Below are 18,425 nucleotides of genomic sequence, written 5' to 3'. Positions count from 1 at the left end.
TACTATTAATTTTGTCATAAATTAACGTATGTTTTTATGTTGGGCAAAGATCAGTTGCCAGTTCCTAAATTTACTTCTCTCTAGTTTTTCCTTTTGCTTTGATCCTTCAAGCCAATTCTTCTCCCCATTCTTACAAACTAGCCATATTTTAGAAGCGTGCTTTCTTTGATGCTGTCGAGGAGTTTTATTTCTTTCACTTTCCCAGTTGTAGAATTTTCTCGTTTAGCACCTTCCAGAGTGTGAGGCCACATTTAGAACAGGATTTCGACTTGGACCGAACAAATGATGAAAACGATAATTTTAGAAAGCTCTTCCGATAAATGACACTGATTGTATTTCAGGATCAGAGGAAGGATTTACTAAAAGAAATTTAAAGAGACTAAGTAAATAGTTTTATTTGTTAACCTCTAAAATATGTACATCGAAGGATGTAAAAGTGAGATGTATCAATATATATATTTAGATTTTAGCACTAGTTTTTGTACTAAAAGTTGGAAAGGATTTAATTTTAAGAAGTTCCAATTCTTTCTCCAAAATAGCGTTTTCAATTTGTAATTTACTTAGTTTACATTTCAAGGAGTTTTTTTCAGCATGAAGTCGTTGCCTGATCAATTAACAAAGTACAAATTTATACATGTAGGATAAGTACATAAATACTTATAGATATTTGGTAGTAAAATATAACTTACCTAATAAATATATTATCTTTCTTATTCTGCTGAATAGAAAGTTCATTATTTTTAGCAATTGTTTTATACTTTGCTAATTCTTGTTGCAAGAAGCAGGTTAAATCGGTTGTGTGAATTTCCACTGCTTCCCTCACCTGATGATCACTCTCACATTTTTTCTTCATATTTTCTGCTATATTTAAAAGGTGCTTATCTACCTGAAATTATTAAAAGTATAAATAGAATATTAGTATTTATACTTGTACCAATTGAGCTAACAAACATGTTACTTATGCCTTAATTAATAGAAGCAAATTGGTTACAATTCTAATCGAGTAATACTTAACGGCATCCATTTGCAGATGGTCTCTGGTAGTCTGTCTTTGAGTCTCACTACGTGAAAATGAACGTTTTAACTTCTGGCTGCAAATAAACTGCTGCTTCTTATCCTTAGTTTCTTGGGGAGCAAGCATTTGCACACCTGTCGCCCCTGATGTTTCATCTTCCTGTAATTAATAAAATAAATAAACATCTTTTGAATCTCATGAAAAAAGAAGAATCAATTTTATTTCTTTTCTGTTTTTTACTTTTACACACATTTCTTATTATTTTAAATTTATCTTAATAGCTGCAAAATCATCTAGTTCAAAGGACATTAAAGTTCTTGAAATAATTCACTGAGTGGGTAAACAAAATAATCACATTCAGAAAAAAAATAGATACTAAAATTTAACGGCACACATTTTAAAATGTTTTGAAATCTTGTTACTAAAATATCCGCTAGATGGCATAAGCTGTACCAGTTGGCTATATTTTTTTACAACTTTAAACTAGAGGATGTCTCTAACTGACCGTTGAATTGCAATATTCCACGAATTGATCATTGTCAACAACAAGCATGATTCGTCTACTGACCAATGCTTAACTTCAATTAACTTAACTGCTTAACTTCGTCGCCTAACGCACTCGAGTAACGGGAGTTTACTTTGTGCACGTGCTTAACAAATATTTCTTTTAACTTAATATCATTTTGTATATAGTTTTCAATTAAATTTGCGTTGTATTTTTTTTTTTTATGTATTTAATTAAGGCGCGTCAACATCTGAGGTAATAGGCGCCTGGACGACTCAGTGCAAAACCGGCCTCCGGACAGTGTATTCTAGTTGCAGGCAACATTTACACATACAAATAGGTTTGTGGGCAGTGAGCTGTAAGAACTGTAACTTGAGTAAAACATAATTTCAATCTTATACCAGGGTTACTTCCACTTGGTAAACAAAAAGTAGAAAGGTACAAATGAAGTCGAAGTTAATCTGTCGATTAGAACTTGAGAAATAAGTTAATTACATAGCAAAGGCATTGGTTACTAGTTACCTGAACTTCCTCTTCTTCAACTTCTTCTTCAATCTGTTCCTCATCAATCGACACTTCATCTTCGGACATCTGTGTGGTAAAGTCTGTATATTGTTCCCATAGTCTGTTTATCCAATTAGATTTTTTTTTCTCTACTTCAGAAGGTGTATTCGACGTTTCATTTATCTCTTTAAATGAGTGTTCTTTAGCAACGGGTAACTTTTCATCTTTTTCTGGAGCTTTTGAAGTAGTTTTCCTAGAAGATATAATGAGAGTAATTGAACTAAAAGTGTTAACAACTAGCAGTTGGCGCTAATGACCATAGACGTCGATGCGCCGGAAAAAAATAGCAGTTGGCGCTAATGACCATAGACGTCGATGCGCCGGAAAAAAAAACTAGCAGTTTATCTTTTTACATTAATTTTAATCATCTTAAAAATATTAAATGCACTTGTTACAATTCTTTTCTAGAAGCACAAGTAAATTATATTTTGCTACTGATGTGGATGGATTCGAGAAAATCTCTGAATCAGTCTTAAGATCGTATGACTGCTATAAATAAAAAAGTTTATTTATTTATGTTCCTCTTTTCATACAATAATTTATGGATAATTACTCTGTCTGAGGTTTCCTGCTGGCAACTTTGTACATTTGTCCTTTCCGAATATCGGCTGAAGCTGTTAAATACTTGAGGGCCATTTCTTTTGTCACCTAAAAAAGTGGGAAATGAATTTTGATTAAATTGAAACATGAATGATAATTCAATTACATTTATTGAGGGAAAAAATCTACGCTTCCACAACTGAGGTACCCTTTCTGCTACTGTCGGCTTACAGATAGCTGGACTGTAAGGAGCCTTTAGCCTATCTGTATCTGTTTACAGTTTCACAATTCCACTTCAATCCATGTATAATTATTTTTTTTTTAATTATCATATGATCTATTTGTGGCTAGGTGTATCATTCTTGTTGGTTTCATTAAAAAAATTTTGTATCATCGGTGATAAGCAATTTTCAGTGACACTAAGTTATCCTAGGTTACACAGTAAGTGAAAGCAGCAAGTATTTTTAATTATTTTTACTAAATTTTGTGATTATTTTTTCTTGTCTTTATAAACGGAAATACATTAAGCATTTTATTCTTTAAAGAAAGATTTTCAGTTATATTCTTTATATTTATATTTTTTAAAATTTATCTTTGTTTCAACTGCAATGTTTAAGAGAAAGTTATCATTTATCAATTGAGTTAAAAGTGTAAGTTTATTTTATCTTATTGTTTGTCAACACAACTCTATTGTAACACAACTTATTGTTTGTCAACACAACTCTATTGTAACGACATATTGTCTTATACAATAAATAAATAAATAAAAATACTAAATTTTGTGTAAGGTACGTCAATAATTAATTAATAATATTTTTACTCATTCTTTAACAACTGCTTTTTCAAGACAACTCGCTAGGCCGCAAAAGGATCAGAACCAAAAAGAGCTCCGACAGAACTCTCTCGTGCCTAGTGATTTGCCAACACATTATCTTTATCAAGGAAACCTTATTAATACTTGCCAAAATACAAATATGTCCAATACAAATATTTAGCTGATAGAACAAACATGGATTTCAAAAAGATGTCTCTCTCGAATTATGAATTCATCAGCACTGATGATTATTGTGACTAGATTTCTCTAAAGCGCTGAAATTACCTTATCAAGATATCACATCAAAACTCTGATGAATAACCTTCCTAATAAGTTAAACCGCCCAGATATGTATATAATTGACGTTGCAAGCATTGGTAACAAAATTTGATTTAAGTGTCCAACCAATAATACAACCATCTAGGTAAGATTATATTCATACTTCTATTCTCTTAAGACTGTCCATGTGTATGTTCAGCAAGTCCAGTTCCAGTTCGCAGCAAGTGAGCAGTGGTTGTAATGAAGAAATGAATTTCTTTAATTTTAATCTTCTGCGTAGAAGAGGAATTGTTTTATGGCTCATCTCCTTAAAAAAAGTTCAGAGAAATAATTACAGTTTATGAAGAAAAATTCGTTACAGCCATTAAAACGAAAATGCAGATTATAAGTACTTCAATAAAGAGTTTGGTCAGTATTTGAATGTGAATAATTAGAAACTAGCATTTTTTTTTTAAATGATAGCATGGTTTTGAAGATTTTGCGAAGAGTTTTACCGCATAAATTGATCTTATGGGTGATGGGGGATGTAGATTAAGCTATAAAAATTGTAATTAGATTTGGGGTTAAGCGTGACAAGAGGGCCTATTACTTTTGATACATGCATGTTCGGGTTTTTATAGTGGACAGCCTCGTAGCATTCAACTTTATGGATGTGAGCTCTGAGGGCTATTGACAATCAAAAAAGCTGTTTTGGGTCACGTCCAGAGGTACTGTGGGGCCTGTCACGGATCTCTCCCTCTGGCACCTCAAAACTGGGGGCTCACGATCCACTTTGTAGAGTTTGTGAAAAGTAGAAGGAAACATTGATCCATCTTATGACGAATTGTTTTGGGCGTGTAGAAGCTAGGTTAAGGATTTTTGGTCTAAATGGGTTGATGGTAGAAGACTTAGATCCTTTAGTTAAGGTTGTCCTATAAAAGTAAGTAAAGTAATTGCCTATTTTTTCAGGCAGGCTTTACGTCTAACTACCAATTAGGTGTTGTGGACGGAGGCGACTAGCAAACATACTTTACTGTAAATTTCTTTTATTAACCGTAAAATAAAATCCAAGGCCTTAGACCGGGAATCGAACCCAGTACCACAATTCATATTAGCTTTACAGGTCTCGCCTCTAACCGTTCGGTTATCGTGGTGCCTTGATTGTCCTATATTTTTATATATATGTGGACAGATCAGTTGATGTTACTGTTTCTTCAGGATAGATATATGGGACCCAGAGTGGCCTTGGATAGCATAGGGTTTCGCTCCTAACGGACGAATAATAATATATATATAATATATTAATAATAAATTAATTAGTTAATACCGATTTACTAAAAAGATCCTTCATCTGTTCAGTTTCAATACAAAGAAACGGTCGATCAGTGGTGTTGGTGACAATTGCAGAGGCCACTTCGTACAGCGATTCTCTGAATATATTTCTTGGTATTTTTAGGGGCATCTGAAAATATAAATTATGTTACTTCATTCTATAGCAGTAGAACTTTGTAGTGAATTGCATGTATTTATTAAATAAAGGTGGACTATGATACAGTTATTTTGATAAATTCATGCTCAAGTAATTTTTTACGTTTAATGAAAATTATTTACAATCATATTTTTTAGTGATGCCCTTAAAATTGATTACAAAATCTTCGTAATGTGAAAAATTAATTGCTTATATCTTGCATTTAATTTAAAAATTTATAACAATTTTTATACCTTGAATTCTTCAATAACTGAATAAAGTGCTAAGTTATACTTTTCTGTTTGCTGCTCTAGTAAGGCCATTTGGTGTAGATACTGACGTAGAGCAGCGAAGTGGATATTGAATGCTTCCAATCCAATTTGTATTTCTTCTGTTACAGCGTAAATCTATCACAATGTGCAAAAAAAAAATAATAGTAATAATAATAATAATGGTAATAATAATAATAATAATAATAATAATAAATAAACAGTCAGGACAGAAGATACAAGATGTTCAGTAAAATTAAAGATAAATGAATAAAAAAATTCATTAAAATAATTCAGCGTGAGTTCATAATTATAGCATACATTTGAAATAAATAAATTATAAACAGAAAATAAACTCAAATAATTTTTTTGTATCAAAATTAAATAAAAGAAAATTAAACAAATTCAACTTGAAATGGTCATACAAGTAATTGTATTTGCTTATGCAGAGTCGCGTACCAAACTAAATTTTATATAAACAATAAAAATAAATGATTATAAACGCTTCTCTCGATAGAGTATAAAAACATTCAAGAAAAAAATAAATAAATAAAATAAATTTCTAGTAAATACATAAAATATAACTATTTTCTGAAAAAAAAAACTCAATAAAAGAAAATGAAACAGTTAGTATGAATGGTTTAGGAGAAGATTCAAATCCCAATACTCAAAGTATATATTAAAATTTTCTGAGGCGGGAGTTGGTCTAGTGGGCAAGAGCTGTAATTGGGAGATCTCCAGTTCGAATCCTGCTAATGACTACTTATTATTTGTAAGAAAAAATTGTTTAGTAAAGTATGAGCTTCTGGCCCGTCCACAACACCAAAATTGGTAGTTGGACGTTTAAGCCTGCCTGTAAAAATATGTGATTACTTTATATTCAAATTTTACATTGTAAATTGCATTTAATTGCCAGATAAAAAATATTAAAGCCAAGAAAGATATGTTCATGTGAACTTTAAGAATCGCATAAGTGTCAAATATTTACGACAGATTTTGTAAATAAGGTTAGCGAGAATATAGACTTACCTTAAGTTCTAATTTCTGTTTATCCACTTTAAAATCTATAAATAATTTATATGACTCCTTATTCAGAGTTGAATAGTAGCTGGGGTCGTTTATAATTGCTAACTGATGGAAATAGTTGACTATCTGCGGTAGCAGCTCGTCTCGATTTTTACTTTTATTTCTGTAATAGTAGTCATATCCATGGTACAGAGCCTTCAATGGTACACCCTTGAGCAGATCTACTGGGGCAGCCGCACTGCACATACCAAACGTCTTTTGTTTCCAGGCACTGTACAGATCTCTAGAGAAATGGACTTACTAGCAAGGCAATAGGGGCTTGCTAACACTTGCGTTATTAACCAAAATGGCAAACTAAACGCTAGTTAAGTTAAATTTCAGTAATTTGCTGCTGTAAGTAAATATTAACACAACGCCAAATTTGAGGATCAATAGAGAACTGGAAGGTATTTCTTCAGGATGGATTAATGCACTTTTTCTAGTACACCAGACAAAGTTTACTGTAATTACTGAAGGTAATGCTGAGAGTGCCTCATGGAGATTTTTAGCCTAATAATCGGCATGCAATGATAATCATTTTCCTAACTTTCTTGTTGACTATTTGCCTAACATTAGTTACAGGAGTTTATGGTGCAGAGTTTTTAGTGGGTTGCCTATCTTCTAAAATGTAATTTCAATGCTCAGTAAAAATCATTTAGTGACAATTCATTCAGATTAGTTGTCCTTATATTCCACTACATACAACAACATTATAACAGTTAAATTTACCTGAATGATTCTTTAATTTTATTGTAATAGAAAATGCCTAATCGATTGTATTGGATGAGTTGCTTTAAGTGCTCCCATTTCTTCTCGATTTCATCTTGGTACTTCTGCCTTACTTTCATCAGCTCATTTATATATTTCCTTTCCGTATCAATGACTTTCTTTAATAAATTGAAATTTGAACGTATTTCATCGTAAACCTGCCTGAACACAGTTATTATTTTTCATGAATTAATTTTTTATAATCAAGAATTTAAATTAGTCTTTAAACACGGTTTTGGTGTAGAAAACTTGACTTAAACATTTCACTGCTATGAACTATGAAAGTATATTCAGAAATATAGCTGAAGTCTAATTCTCCACACTAAACTCATGAAGCAACTTCTGAAAATAAATAAAATCACAAACTTTCTGAAATAGAAAAAAAAACATGAGAGCTACGACGGACCCAAAAACATTTTCAATAGTAAAATCGAATGTTCAGAAATTTTGTTTGTAAGACGCTTTGAAAAGTTATCTGCTTTTTACAACTTTAAGTAATACAAGTTTTCAAGATCTACTTCCAACACATTAGCTTTTTAAAAATTGAAATAATTAAAAGAAAAGGATAACAAGTAAGCAACTAGGTGATTTCTAATTAACACTCTGAACAGCGGGCACAACTACCTACATTATATTTTTCGAATTCTGCAAGAATTACATAAGAAAGTGTTTTTTGAAAAGGACGTGTAAATCCATGTTCTTTACAGAAAGAAAATCTGTTATAAAATTCAATTTTCGGTCATAAGTTAAATTGCAATAAAGCAAAAATGAATGGCCGTAATTTTTTAATTTCTAGAAAATAATTACCCCATTATAGTTAGATGTTTAACTATTTTATGAATTTTCATCCTCTTTGCATTGATGAGATGTAACTGACAGCACTGAATGTTGATGTTGATTTCAGCGTCAGCTTTGCCAATAAGTGTATCGTAGAGGGACGAATCGAAATTCCATCTAGTCTCCTGAAATAGATTTAGACAATCGTAACAATTATTGCTTGACAGTACCTTATGAATTAAATTAACCAGTACTGAAGTAAACATAGTTTAAAATTGCAACAAATTATTCGTACTTACAGTTATTGTTTTCCTTACGTCGATCAGTTTTTTGTTTAAAACTTGAGCATAGTCAGCTCTTTGAAGCTCCAATTGCGCCAACTTTTTCTCGTACTCTTCAATCTCTTCCTTTTCTGTAGCAGTGTAATCTTCAGCACTTTTCTTATGCTAAAAATATGAAACATGAATAAAAGTAAAACCCCGGTAGTCACTAATATTGCAAAATCTTTAAACAGCCTAGTATGAATTAAAGATTCAAGATGTAATGTGGTAGTAAATCGAACAGTAAAGAAATTTCTAATTCTAGATCAAGTTACATTTTAATTACCATAAATGCTGGTGGTTTGATTCCTCGACGAAGGTTATCGGCTAACTGTATTTCCAGTACTCCGTCCATCATTGCCTCAAGGGCTCGTTGGCGATAACTTTTAACTGGCTGCATACTTTTTCTTTCTGTTTTATTATCATTGTCCTCATTATTTTTCGCAGTTACATGCTCGTGAATAATCTGAAATATTAGACTTAACAATTCTTATTGCTTCTAAGATATGTTCTTTAACAGTAGGTTAGATTACAAATTTACAAATATCAAAAAGATTGTAGAAATAATTCAATACATTTTCTGATTGAGACCTCTCTTTCTCAATGAAAGAGGCAAATCTCCAAGATTAAAAATAAATATTAGAACATCATGGACTAGTCTTAAATCATAACCGCTAATTTGAGAATGAGGTCCTCGAATCTGAAGCCCCGTGTTAATGGGCATACTTTCACTCTATTGAAAAAAGTAAATTTCTCTAATGAATAAACGCAAGCTTGCCGGGCAATCAGAAAAAAGAATCTTCCAAAGCTTTGGATTTTTTTTTTTTTTTAAACCAGGCTTCGAAAACTTGAAAGGATACTGTGAGTTCTCTCCGTGGCTCCAGTAGGAGCAATATAGAATTCTGGTTACACTGCACGTAATACAATAGAAGGTACATTCCAGGCTGATTCTAGCTCATCAAACAATAATTTTCACCCTGTAGTATTTCTACAGATACTATAGTGATTTATAGCAAGTTTCATCTACATATATAGTTTTTACGAACCTCCTGCTCGTTAACGTAGCAAGGATAGCATGGGTGCTCATCAGTCATCCACTGGGGACTGTCTTCAGTAGCTGGCATGTCTTTAACTAAAATATAAAAAGTGAGTTTTTATTTAAGTGATTTCTGAGCAGACTGTACGAGAAATAAACTCGTATGGAGTATAAAGATGGCGGCTGTAAATAACTTAGTCTGTAAATAACTGAAATTTTAATAAAAATATTATTTCAATATGTAAATACAAATTTTATTGTAACTAGTTTCTAAATTTTCAGTCTTTAAGTTCTCAGATATTTATCGGCGAAGGACAGAGTGTTTAGAACAAAAAAAAATCGTTATTAATTCCCCTAGGTTACAGATTCTAATGGTGCTTCATAAGGAGCATTTTCGGTGTTGAAGAACGAAACGCGTTATAACTTAAAAACGGATTTTAACGTACCAAGTTAGCTAGCTGCATTTATACCGTATTCACGCTCTAATTTTAAAAAGCTGCGATTGAAGGGCACAACAATATCAGAAAAAAATAATAAAGAGTTTTTTATCTTTAGAAGTTTACATCAGACCGTGCTGACAGTCTCAATTCTTCTGAGTCAAGTGTGAAATATAATTATAATTTTTTTTAAACTAAAAAAAAACAAACGAGGGTTCCTCGTTTAAATCCAGATGACTGCCTTTAGGTTTTTCTTTCCCAACGAAAGGCTCTAAGCGAGAAGACCTCAGATGATGATGCTTCTGCATTTAGATGGAAGTGCTTGCAAAAAATGCTAAAATAATCCACTCACCGTGACAGGCTTCATGCAGGTCCTTAACCAGTGACTTGATTTCGTTATTGTTCTGTTGCAACTGGTCAAATATCATCTGTTTCTTAGTTCTCAAGTTATACACATTACGGTTGACCCAAACCATGGCCTCGTGAATTGTATGCTAGAATTTACAGCGTTTCGATTAATATATCTATATTCTACGTGAAAATTAAAAATGAAGAGACAGTTTGGCTCACCATGAACCAGTCGTTGGCCCTGTGGCTGCCTATTAGAGCATTGAACTCGAATTGCGGATACCATTGTATGTCCTCTGTTAACTGCCCGTACAGTTCTTCCTCAAAGGAGGACGTTATTTGAATGAGATCTGCGGTTATATGTGGTGACTCTTTTAGATCTCTTACAGCAAAGCCACCTCTAGAAATCTGTCGGCATATTTTCTTAGGCACATCAGTTTGTTGACTTTGTAGTTGTAGGTAGATGGTGTCTATAGCTACATCTGGTCGTGCGGGTGGCCGTTCTTCTATGAATGGGTCGACTACAAACCTTTCAATTGTGTGCAATAAACAAAATTAAATAATTTAGCGAAGAAAATCAGAGCCAGTTTCAGTCTGAAATATTTTTATGCATGTCAATCTTTTGACCTAGACATCTTCAGGGCTTTGGAAATATTGTATATAGATGGCATATTATGTATAGAATTACACGGAATATATGGTACTGAACCACTAGATTATTGTTGTTGAAACAAGGTGGAGGGTCCAGTTCCAAATGCAATGCAGCAAAAGATACATATATTCATCTGCTTGCAAGTTCTAGTAGATCAAGTCTCTGCTCTTTACGTGATCCGACCTTTATAATATGATCTCCTCTGGTCTCAAAGTGCCAGAGATCTCTTGACGCAAATTGGCGATTGCGATGCGGCAAACAGGTATGCTAAATTTATTGCATGACAGTATTATAAAAGTGTAAAGTGAGTTATACAATGTTACGCAATGAATTCCAAATTATCATCACAAAAAGTTCAAACTAATTCATTTTATATGCATAAAATGTTTCTTCAGTCATGATTATAGCCCCTAAATTAAATGGTTCAATTCAAAACATTTCGGTTGAAAATGATATTTACATTTTACTTTAACATTTTATTTAAAAAAATATATTTAATATTGAGGGTATTAGTATTAAATCGGTAAGGTACACAGTTTTAGCAATGATTTCACATGCTTTGGCAGGGATTTACTATCTAATTGAAGCATTGGAACATTCGTTAATAGTGCAAAAGAAATTTGACTACATAAATTGCAAAAAGAGAAATTTGGGTTTTACATATCCGATTCATAACCATCTTACTGCATTTTCAAGACACTGCAAGCAATCACCTTTCAATCCACATTTTCTTTGCTCTGAGATATATCAGCACAGAGTAATCGTTATCGGATAGTGTGCCCTTCAAATATAAGTGTTTCTCAATTAACTCTAGTCTGGCGTTGTATTCGCGTGTAGCTGTACAGTTATGCATGATTCGTCGCTGTCTTGAGGTAAGACTTCCTAAAAAGTATTGATCGCATAAACAGAGAGTACAAAACGTATTTGCGCATCTGATATTTTGTTGATATTCTTAGTTAAATGAAATGTTAAAAAAAAAAAAACAAGAAAATTAGCTAACATTATTATGCTGACCCCACAGAAAAGAAAGGCATCATTTATATGAAATATGAATTATTTTCGTAATAAGTAAACCAAAAAATAATGGGATTAAAAAGTATTTATCCATATTAGTTGCTAGATTTTCAATATCAATAGTTAAATGTGTCCAAAGATTCTATGCAGCGTGGAAAGAGAAGCGGAAGAAAATACATAAATAATTTGGTACTTAGCCACAATTAATACTTCTTATCCGGCCTTATGCCAGAACTTAGCAGAACTGTTTAGGATGAAGGCATGAGCTATATGTATAAAGAGCCGAACTTCAAAACTAACAATGACTCAAACACATGTTTATAAGTCCTACATCTAAAAACGTTTGAGATTCTATCTCTTGATGCTTAAATCGAACATTAATCTTCTTCTTTTTTTTTAAATTCAAACTTTTAACTCATTTTGAACATTTTAAAAGAAGTTTTCCTTATTCATGGTTTTGTGATAAAAAAAATAACTTGAAAGCAAACCAAGTTTGACTTCGGCTTTGTCTTCAGCATTGTCCACAGAGTTGGCCTGCTCTATATCACTTCTAGTATAATCTATCACAGTTTTATGCTCTTCCACTTCGCCAGTTACCAGCAAGTTTGGTGTAACTTTATCACTTGGAGAACTCCGTGTCTAGGAACAAAGATCAATTTCGTTATCTTAAAAAAAGAAAGTGGAATTAGTCATTGGACTTATAACGCGCAGATCTCTAGTATGAATCCAACTTTCTGTCATTAAATTTTCTCAGCTCATCAACCGGCGATGAAGATGGTAGTTAGTAATGTGTAGAGCCGGCAACGCTCTGATAAAGGCAATAACGTGAGAAATTGATTCGAGTATTTCCATTTTTGTCTAAGTTTGAAGCAATTCTACAGTTTGAAGGAGGTCTATCTAGCAGTGAGAATATGATAATTTCATGGTCATCTTTGGTAAAAGATCGTTTACCACCCACATTGAAAAGTGGTAGTTAATAAATCTAAAAAGGCTTTCAGAATTTGTTTCTGATGCTTTTATGTGATTGCGGTTTATCTACTGAAAATAAGTAACCAAATTACTAATTGCTATCAAATAATTTTTAAGCTATGCGAGTGAATTTAAGAGCTTCACTTCAATTACAAATTTTAAATAATATTTTGTGGTGCTAAACAAATTTTAAGATTTTTGCTGGAACCTTCAAGGTAAACAAAAGTAGATTAATTGAATAATAAACTGGACGAACCAAAAATCAATATGTTTATTGTTAGTAAGAGTAAGTCGTAATTTAATAAATTTAGACTAGCAGTAATGGATAATATAGGTGTGCCAATGACGGCACAGTTTTGTGAAAAGTTATTCTGTATATTTTTTTTTTCTTACAATAATTAAGATGTCTGAATATTAAATAGATTGTTTAAAGTTTCAGTCATGAATTGTGTTTAAGTACTGCAACCATGTTAAAGATTGTAAATATTTATTTTATTTAGTAAATAATGTATATTTATTCGTGGTCTTCTACGTTGAAAATTGCCGAAAGTGGGTCTGGCATTCAATACACAATTCTTACCTCAACAACAGCAACTTCTTGACCATGAATGGTGCCAACTAAATCTTGTTTAACTTTAACATCGCCAGACAGAACTTCAGCTATCATTACATTTGGCGACTTGTCTGAAGTAGTAATATCAGTTAACTGTTCATTAGGTACACTGGATCAAAATATTCTCTTCAAATAACTTTTGAATTTATAAGACCGACAAAAAGTCTGCGACATAACTTGAGACATATTTACTTTAAAACCGTCGAAAACCAGGGAATTTCTTGTGAGTATAAACAGTTGATTTTCCTTATTATCCACATTTTATAAATACATCTTCTACGTATAATCTCCAACTTAAAATGATTTTCTTTAAACGCATATGTGCTGATATGGATATGACTGTTCAGGATAGCCTGCAACATAAAATATAACAACTCTCATATTTACTAATTTGTCCTGTAAGAAATCTGACGACGATATGAAACAAACACTGAATTATTTAGGCTCTTAATAATGCATTATGTCTTTTAAAGAGTGGGTCGGGTCACATGCCGTTTCTCATATTTTCACTACCCTCTCCAATTTTGTAAATAATCAATCACTGTGTGGTTTGTGGACTATGTGCTTCAACCATATAGGTTCTGAGATATAGAAAGTTAAATTTTAGAGATTTTTAAATTTGTTAAAATTTCAAACGTTTGTATCTCTTTTCGTATTGCTCAGATTTCAATTACTCTACCGAATTGTAGAGAAAAGTTAGCTCTATAACTGGTATGAATTGCAACGTTCAAGTTATAATAAATAGGTAATGAGATATAGAAGGTTAAATAAGAACGTGGCGTTGTGTGCAGGAAATCCCCGGTTCAAATCCCACGTTTGACTACTTTTTATTTGATTGAAAAAATTGTTTATAGTAAAGTACGAGCTTCCGCCCCCTAATTGGTAGTTGGACGTTAAGCCACGCCTGATAAAATAGGTTATTACTTTACTTACTTATTGTAAAATTCAAAGACTAAGATTGATGCTGAATCCGAAAATGACCAGACGTACTCTGTATCTATATTTAGATTATACTTAAAAGCTAAATGACCTACCCTAATTTTGTTAGAAATATTGTAAGGATCTATAAAAAGATTTTTCCAACTTTTAATTTCATTCACCATGCTGAGATACTCTTTGTCAATGGATGTAGATAGTGAGTCCATTTCATTTTGAATCTCTACTTCGAAATCATCCCATACTTGGCTGTTAGTAAACAAATCTAACAGATTTCTCTTGATCCATTGCTCGTCATAAAGTTTCTCTTTTTCATTTAGATTCAATATTTTTGTAATCTGGAAAAGATTATTTGTTTTTATCGTTACTATTATTATGGATAATACACATTACCTGACAAATTTGAAGAAAACTATTAGAGACGTTTACTCCAAAAACTTAGAATTTAGAAAAAAGAGCGGCAATTGCGTTCAGACAGACAATTATTCTGGAATTATGTTAGGAAACATAAAGTCACCTTTTGAGGAAGAATTAATACAGATTTTAAATGGTGAAAATTGGGACAGTTTATATAATTTTGCGAGGTTTAGAGCACTTATATTGTAGGATCAGAATTTGATTAAAATTAATCTCAATTTTTGGTTTATTTATTTACTTTACTTCTCGCTTTCTTTGCATTGAATTATTTGTTTATTTACTTGTTTATCTCTTCTTTTTTTTAATTAACTAACTAATAACTAATTTATTTAATAATACAATATTAATAATATATAATGTATAATGGAGTTAGGTGTTATGTAATTGAAAGTTCAGTAAATATGTTTGATATCTATGTTGTTTTGATGGCAGATTCTATAATGTTTACGTTCAACAGTAAATTATTTTCTTTTCATGTTATTGTGAGTAAATTTTTAGTTTGTGTTTGCAACTCTGGCTAGGGTACTACCATTGTCATTGGTGTTTTGTTTTTGTATTCATGTAAAATTGCTTCTTTTTTTTTTTTAAATAAACATCTTTTTTTATTATCATTATTATTACTATTAATTTTTTTTTTATACTAACTTGACCCTTCATGCCATTGAATTTGTCAATTATGTTTTCTCTTAAAATTAGAGCGCTTTCTTTTTCCATGAGTTTTTTTCGTTGCATCTCATTTTCTTCCGTCGAAAGTAGCATTTCCCGATCAGCATCCACCCAACACTCCTCTGCTTCTAATTTCTGCAGACCAATCCTGGTCAGATATGGTTCTGTTCCAACAAGACATTAACCCAATTGATTAAGTGTTAGAACCTTGAAAATATATTGACATTTTAGATTGAAGCCTAACTTCCCAACACAACCAGAGCCCAAATTAAAACATTTTTTATAATTATATTTTCAGTAAAAGTTAAAGATGGTAATTTATGTATGTATAACCAATTGTGCAAAATCTAAAAAAAAGAAAAAGAAAATAAATATAAGATAAAAACTGAAAAATCGTTTCAGTTTTGAAAAAGTTGAAAATAAAAGGATAAGAGAAACAGACCTAGGCATGACTTCCACTTTTACAGCTAATTAACTAAGTATTTAGGAACATTACAAGAGGCATTGGTTAAGAAGGAAGTGAAGTGGACGTTCAGGTCATCAGGAGATATTGAAATGGGGCAGGAGCGATTAGATCTACAGAGGGAAATCTTACGAAGGATAGCCCATTTCGATTTGGAATCAGGAGCATTGGAGAGAGATAAGTGAATATGAAGGGATTTGGCTCGGCGGACAGAGGCCAGAGTAAGGTTACGCAGGAGCTTATACAGAGAGTAGTCATGAGGAGAACGCGTGCGTCTAAACCCTGGCTTACACCGGAGCTCAAGGACATGATGAGGAGAAGAGAGGCAGCCAGGAGGAGGTTTAGACGCACGCGTTCTCCTCATGACTACTCTCTGTATAAGCTCCTGCGTAACCTTACTCTGGCCTCTGTCCGCCGAGCCAAATCCCTTCATATTCACTTATCTCTCTCCAATGCTCCTGATTCCAAATCGAAATGGGCTATCCTTCGTAAGCTTTCCCTCTGTAGATCTAATCGCTCCTGCCCCATTTCAATATCTCCTGATGACCTGAACGTCCACTTCACTTCCTTCTTAACCAATGCCTCTTGTAATGTTCCTGCTCTCATTTTACCCTCCTTTGATCCTAACAATTTCTTTTTCCATCATATTACTCCTGAAGATCTCCTAACCTCATTTCTGAAATCCCGTACAAATGACTATGGCCCTGACAACATTCCTGTTAAATTAATTAAAGCCTGTCTCCCAGCGATATTGCCAGTCCTTTACCATATTTATAATTTCTCCCTTCAGAATTCTATTTTCCCATCCTGCTGGAAAACAGCCCTAGTCCGTCCTCTAAATAAAATCTCAAATCCCACCTCTCCTATTGATTTTCGTCCCATCTCTATTTTATCAAATTTCTCCAAACCCTTTGAACGTTTAGTGCAATCCCAGCTTTCTAATTACCTCGAACAAAACAATCTCCTTAATCCACTCCAATCTGGCTTCCGTCCTTCTTATTCCACTCATTCTGCACTCTTAAAAATTACCCATGACTTGCAGACGGCTATTGACGACCAAAAACTTGCCATCCTTATACTCCTAGACTTCTCCAAAGCCTTTGATACCGTTGACCATCATATCCTGCTATCTAAACTACAATCCCTCTCTTTTTCCAATAGCACCCTCCGTTGGTTCCAATCCTTCCTGTCTAATCGTTCCCAATTCGTTGTCACTCCCGATAGCAATCCTTCTTCACTTCTTCCTTTGTCACGCGGTGTACCTCAAGGTTCTTCCCTATCTCCCACCCTCTTCTCAATTTACATCAATGACCTTCCTCTTTCCATCTCTCATTCCCAGTATCACCTCTATGCTGATGATTTTCAGATTTACATATCCTTTTCCCCGTCGGATTTGTTTGAAGCTGTATTTAAACTTCAAGAAGACCTCAATAATATCTCAGCATGGGCCACGAACAATAAGCTTACCCTGAATGTAGAAAAGACCAAAGCTATAGTTATTGGCTCCAACCCACTCCTTAAATCATTGGCTCCTCTTCCTAATCTTTTCCTTTACAATACCCCAATAAAATATTGTTCCTCTGTGAAAAACCTTGGTATCACTTTCGATCAAAACCTATCCTGGAAAAACCATGTTTCCCAAATCTCTCGTCGTTCCATCCATATCCTTAAGCAGTTTAATAGTTCCCGTCACCTTTTTCCAATTAAGACCCGGCAACTCCTAGTTTCCTCTCTTATATTCTCCCATTTCGACTATGGTTGTTTAGTGTATGGCGGTCTTTCTGGTGATATTGAAGCTAAGCTTAAGCGCCTCATGAACTGCTTCATAAGATTTATTTTCAGCATTTCCAGAGACTCTCGCATTTCGCACTGCTACGATGAGTTGAAGTGGCTTTTTCCTGTCTATCGCCGCCAATATTTTTTGGCTTCTTTCCTTTTTCAAGTCATCCAGTCTCAAAGGCCTTCCTATATTTTTCAACTCCTTAAGTTTAAATCCTCCATCCATTCCCGTAACACTAGATCTCGCTCATCTGATCTCTACATTCCCTCTCACCGTACCTCATCCTTTGACAAGTCCTTCCTCATACGTGCTACCTCTCTCTGGAACTCCTTGCCTTCATCTGTCCGCCATGCTCCTACCCTATCCATCTTTAAATCCCGTCTATTCAGTTATCTCCTTTCTATTCAGCTTCCTCCGAAATTCTAATTGTTTTAATTTATTTCCTTAATTTCTGCTGTTTTATTATTTTATTTTTACTTTCATTTTCACTTATTATATTTTCACTTTTGTAAATATTTATTTAATTTCTGTATAATCACAGGCCAAACTATTAAGGCCTCTATTTGTACCTGTGTTTATTCTTAGGGGACAATTGTCCCAGAATAATAAATTTCTTTTCTATTCTATTCTATTCTATTCTATTTACCTCTTTGAAATAATTTCTCCATCATTACGAAACCCTCATCGTCCTTATTTTTAATTGGCACATGGCTTTCATGAAGATTGCAATT

The 18,425-nt window shown here is 33.0% G+C and overlaps 1 protein-coding gene across 1 annotated transcript; it reads right to left on the bottom strand.

Moving 5' to 3' along the window:
* Positions 1-380: 380 nt before the first annotated feature.
* Positions 381-18,425, bottom strand: LOC141459215 (uncharacterized). Its single transcript, XM_074138009.1, has 23 exons — positions 18,341-18,425; positions 15,431-15,615; positions 14,467-14,706; positions 13,625-13,785; positions 13,400-13,541; positions 12,339-12,489; positions 11,550-11,718; positions 10,407-10,713; positions 10,189-10,330; positions 9,410-9,495; positions 8,650-8,829; positions 8,343-8,489; positions 8,074-8,228; positions 7,228-7,428; positions 6,463-6,697; positions 5,419-5,571; positions 5,024-5,158; positions 3,881-4,024; positions 2,638-2,732; positions 2,043-2,277; positions 1,016-1,174; positions 690-886; positions 381-604 (listed from the first exon to the last, which is right to left on the bottom strand). The coding sequence occupies exons 1-23, from the start codon at positions 18,363-18,365 to the stop codon at positions 460-462; spliced, it is 3,789 nt and encodes a 1,262-aa protein (XP_073994110.1). The 5' UTR covers positions 18,366-18,425; the 3' UTR covers positions 381-459.

The sequence above is a fragment of the Rhodnius prolixus genome, unplaced genomic scaffold (assembly GCF_049639745.1).
Source record: "Rhodnius prolixus isolate KJV_2025 unplaced genomic scaffold, Rpr scaffold_11, whole genome shotgun sequence".
Lineage (NCBI taxonomy): Eukaryota > Metazoa > Arthropoda > Insecta > Hemiptera > Reduviidae > Rhodnius > Rhodnius prolixus.
This window is presented reverse-complemented; position numbering and strand designations above follow the sequence as displayed.

Coding starts and splice junctions, on each gene's coding strand:
- LOC141459215 (XM_074138009.1), bottom strand. CDS start 18,365: ATGATGGAGAAATTATTTCAAAGAG. Junction 10,331..10,406: donor GGGCCAACGACTGGTTCATG/GTGAGCCAAACT, acceptor TGTAAATTCTAG/CATACAATTCACGAGGCCAT. Junction 887..1,015: donor ACCATCTGCAAATGGATGCC/GTTAAGTATTAC, acceptor TAATAATTTCAG/GTAGATAAGCACCTTTTAAA.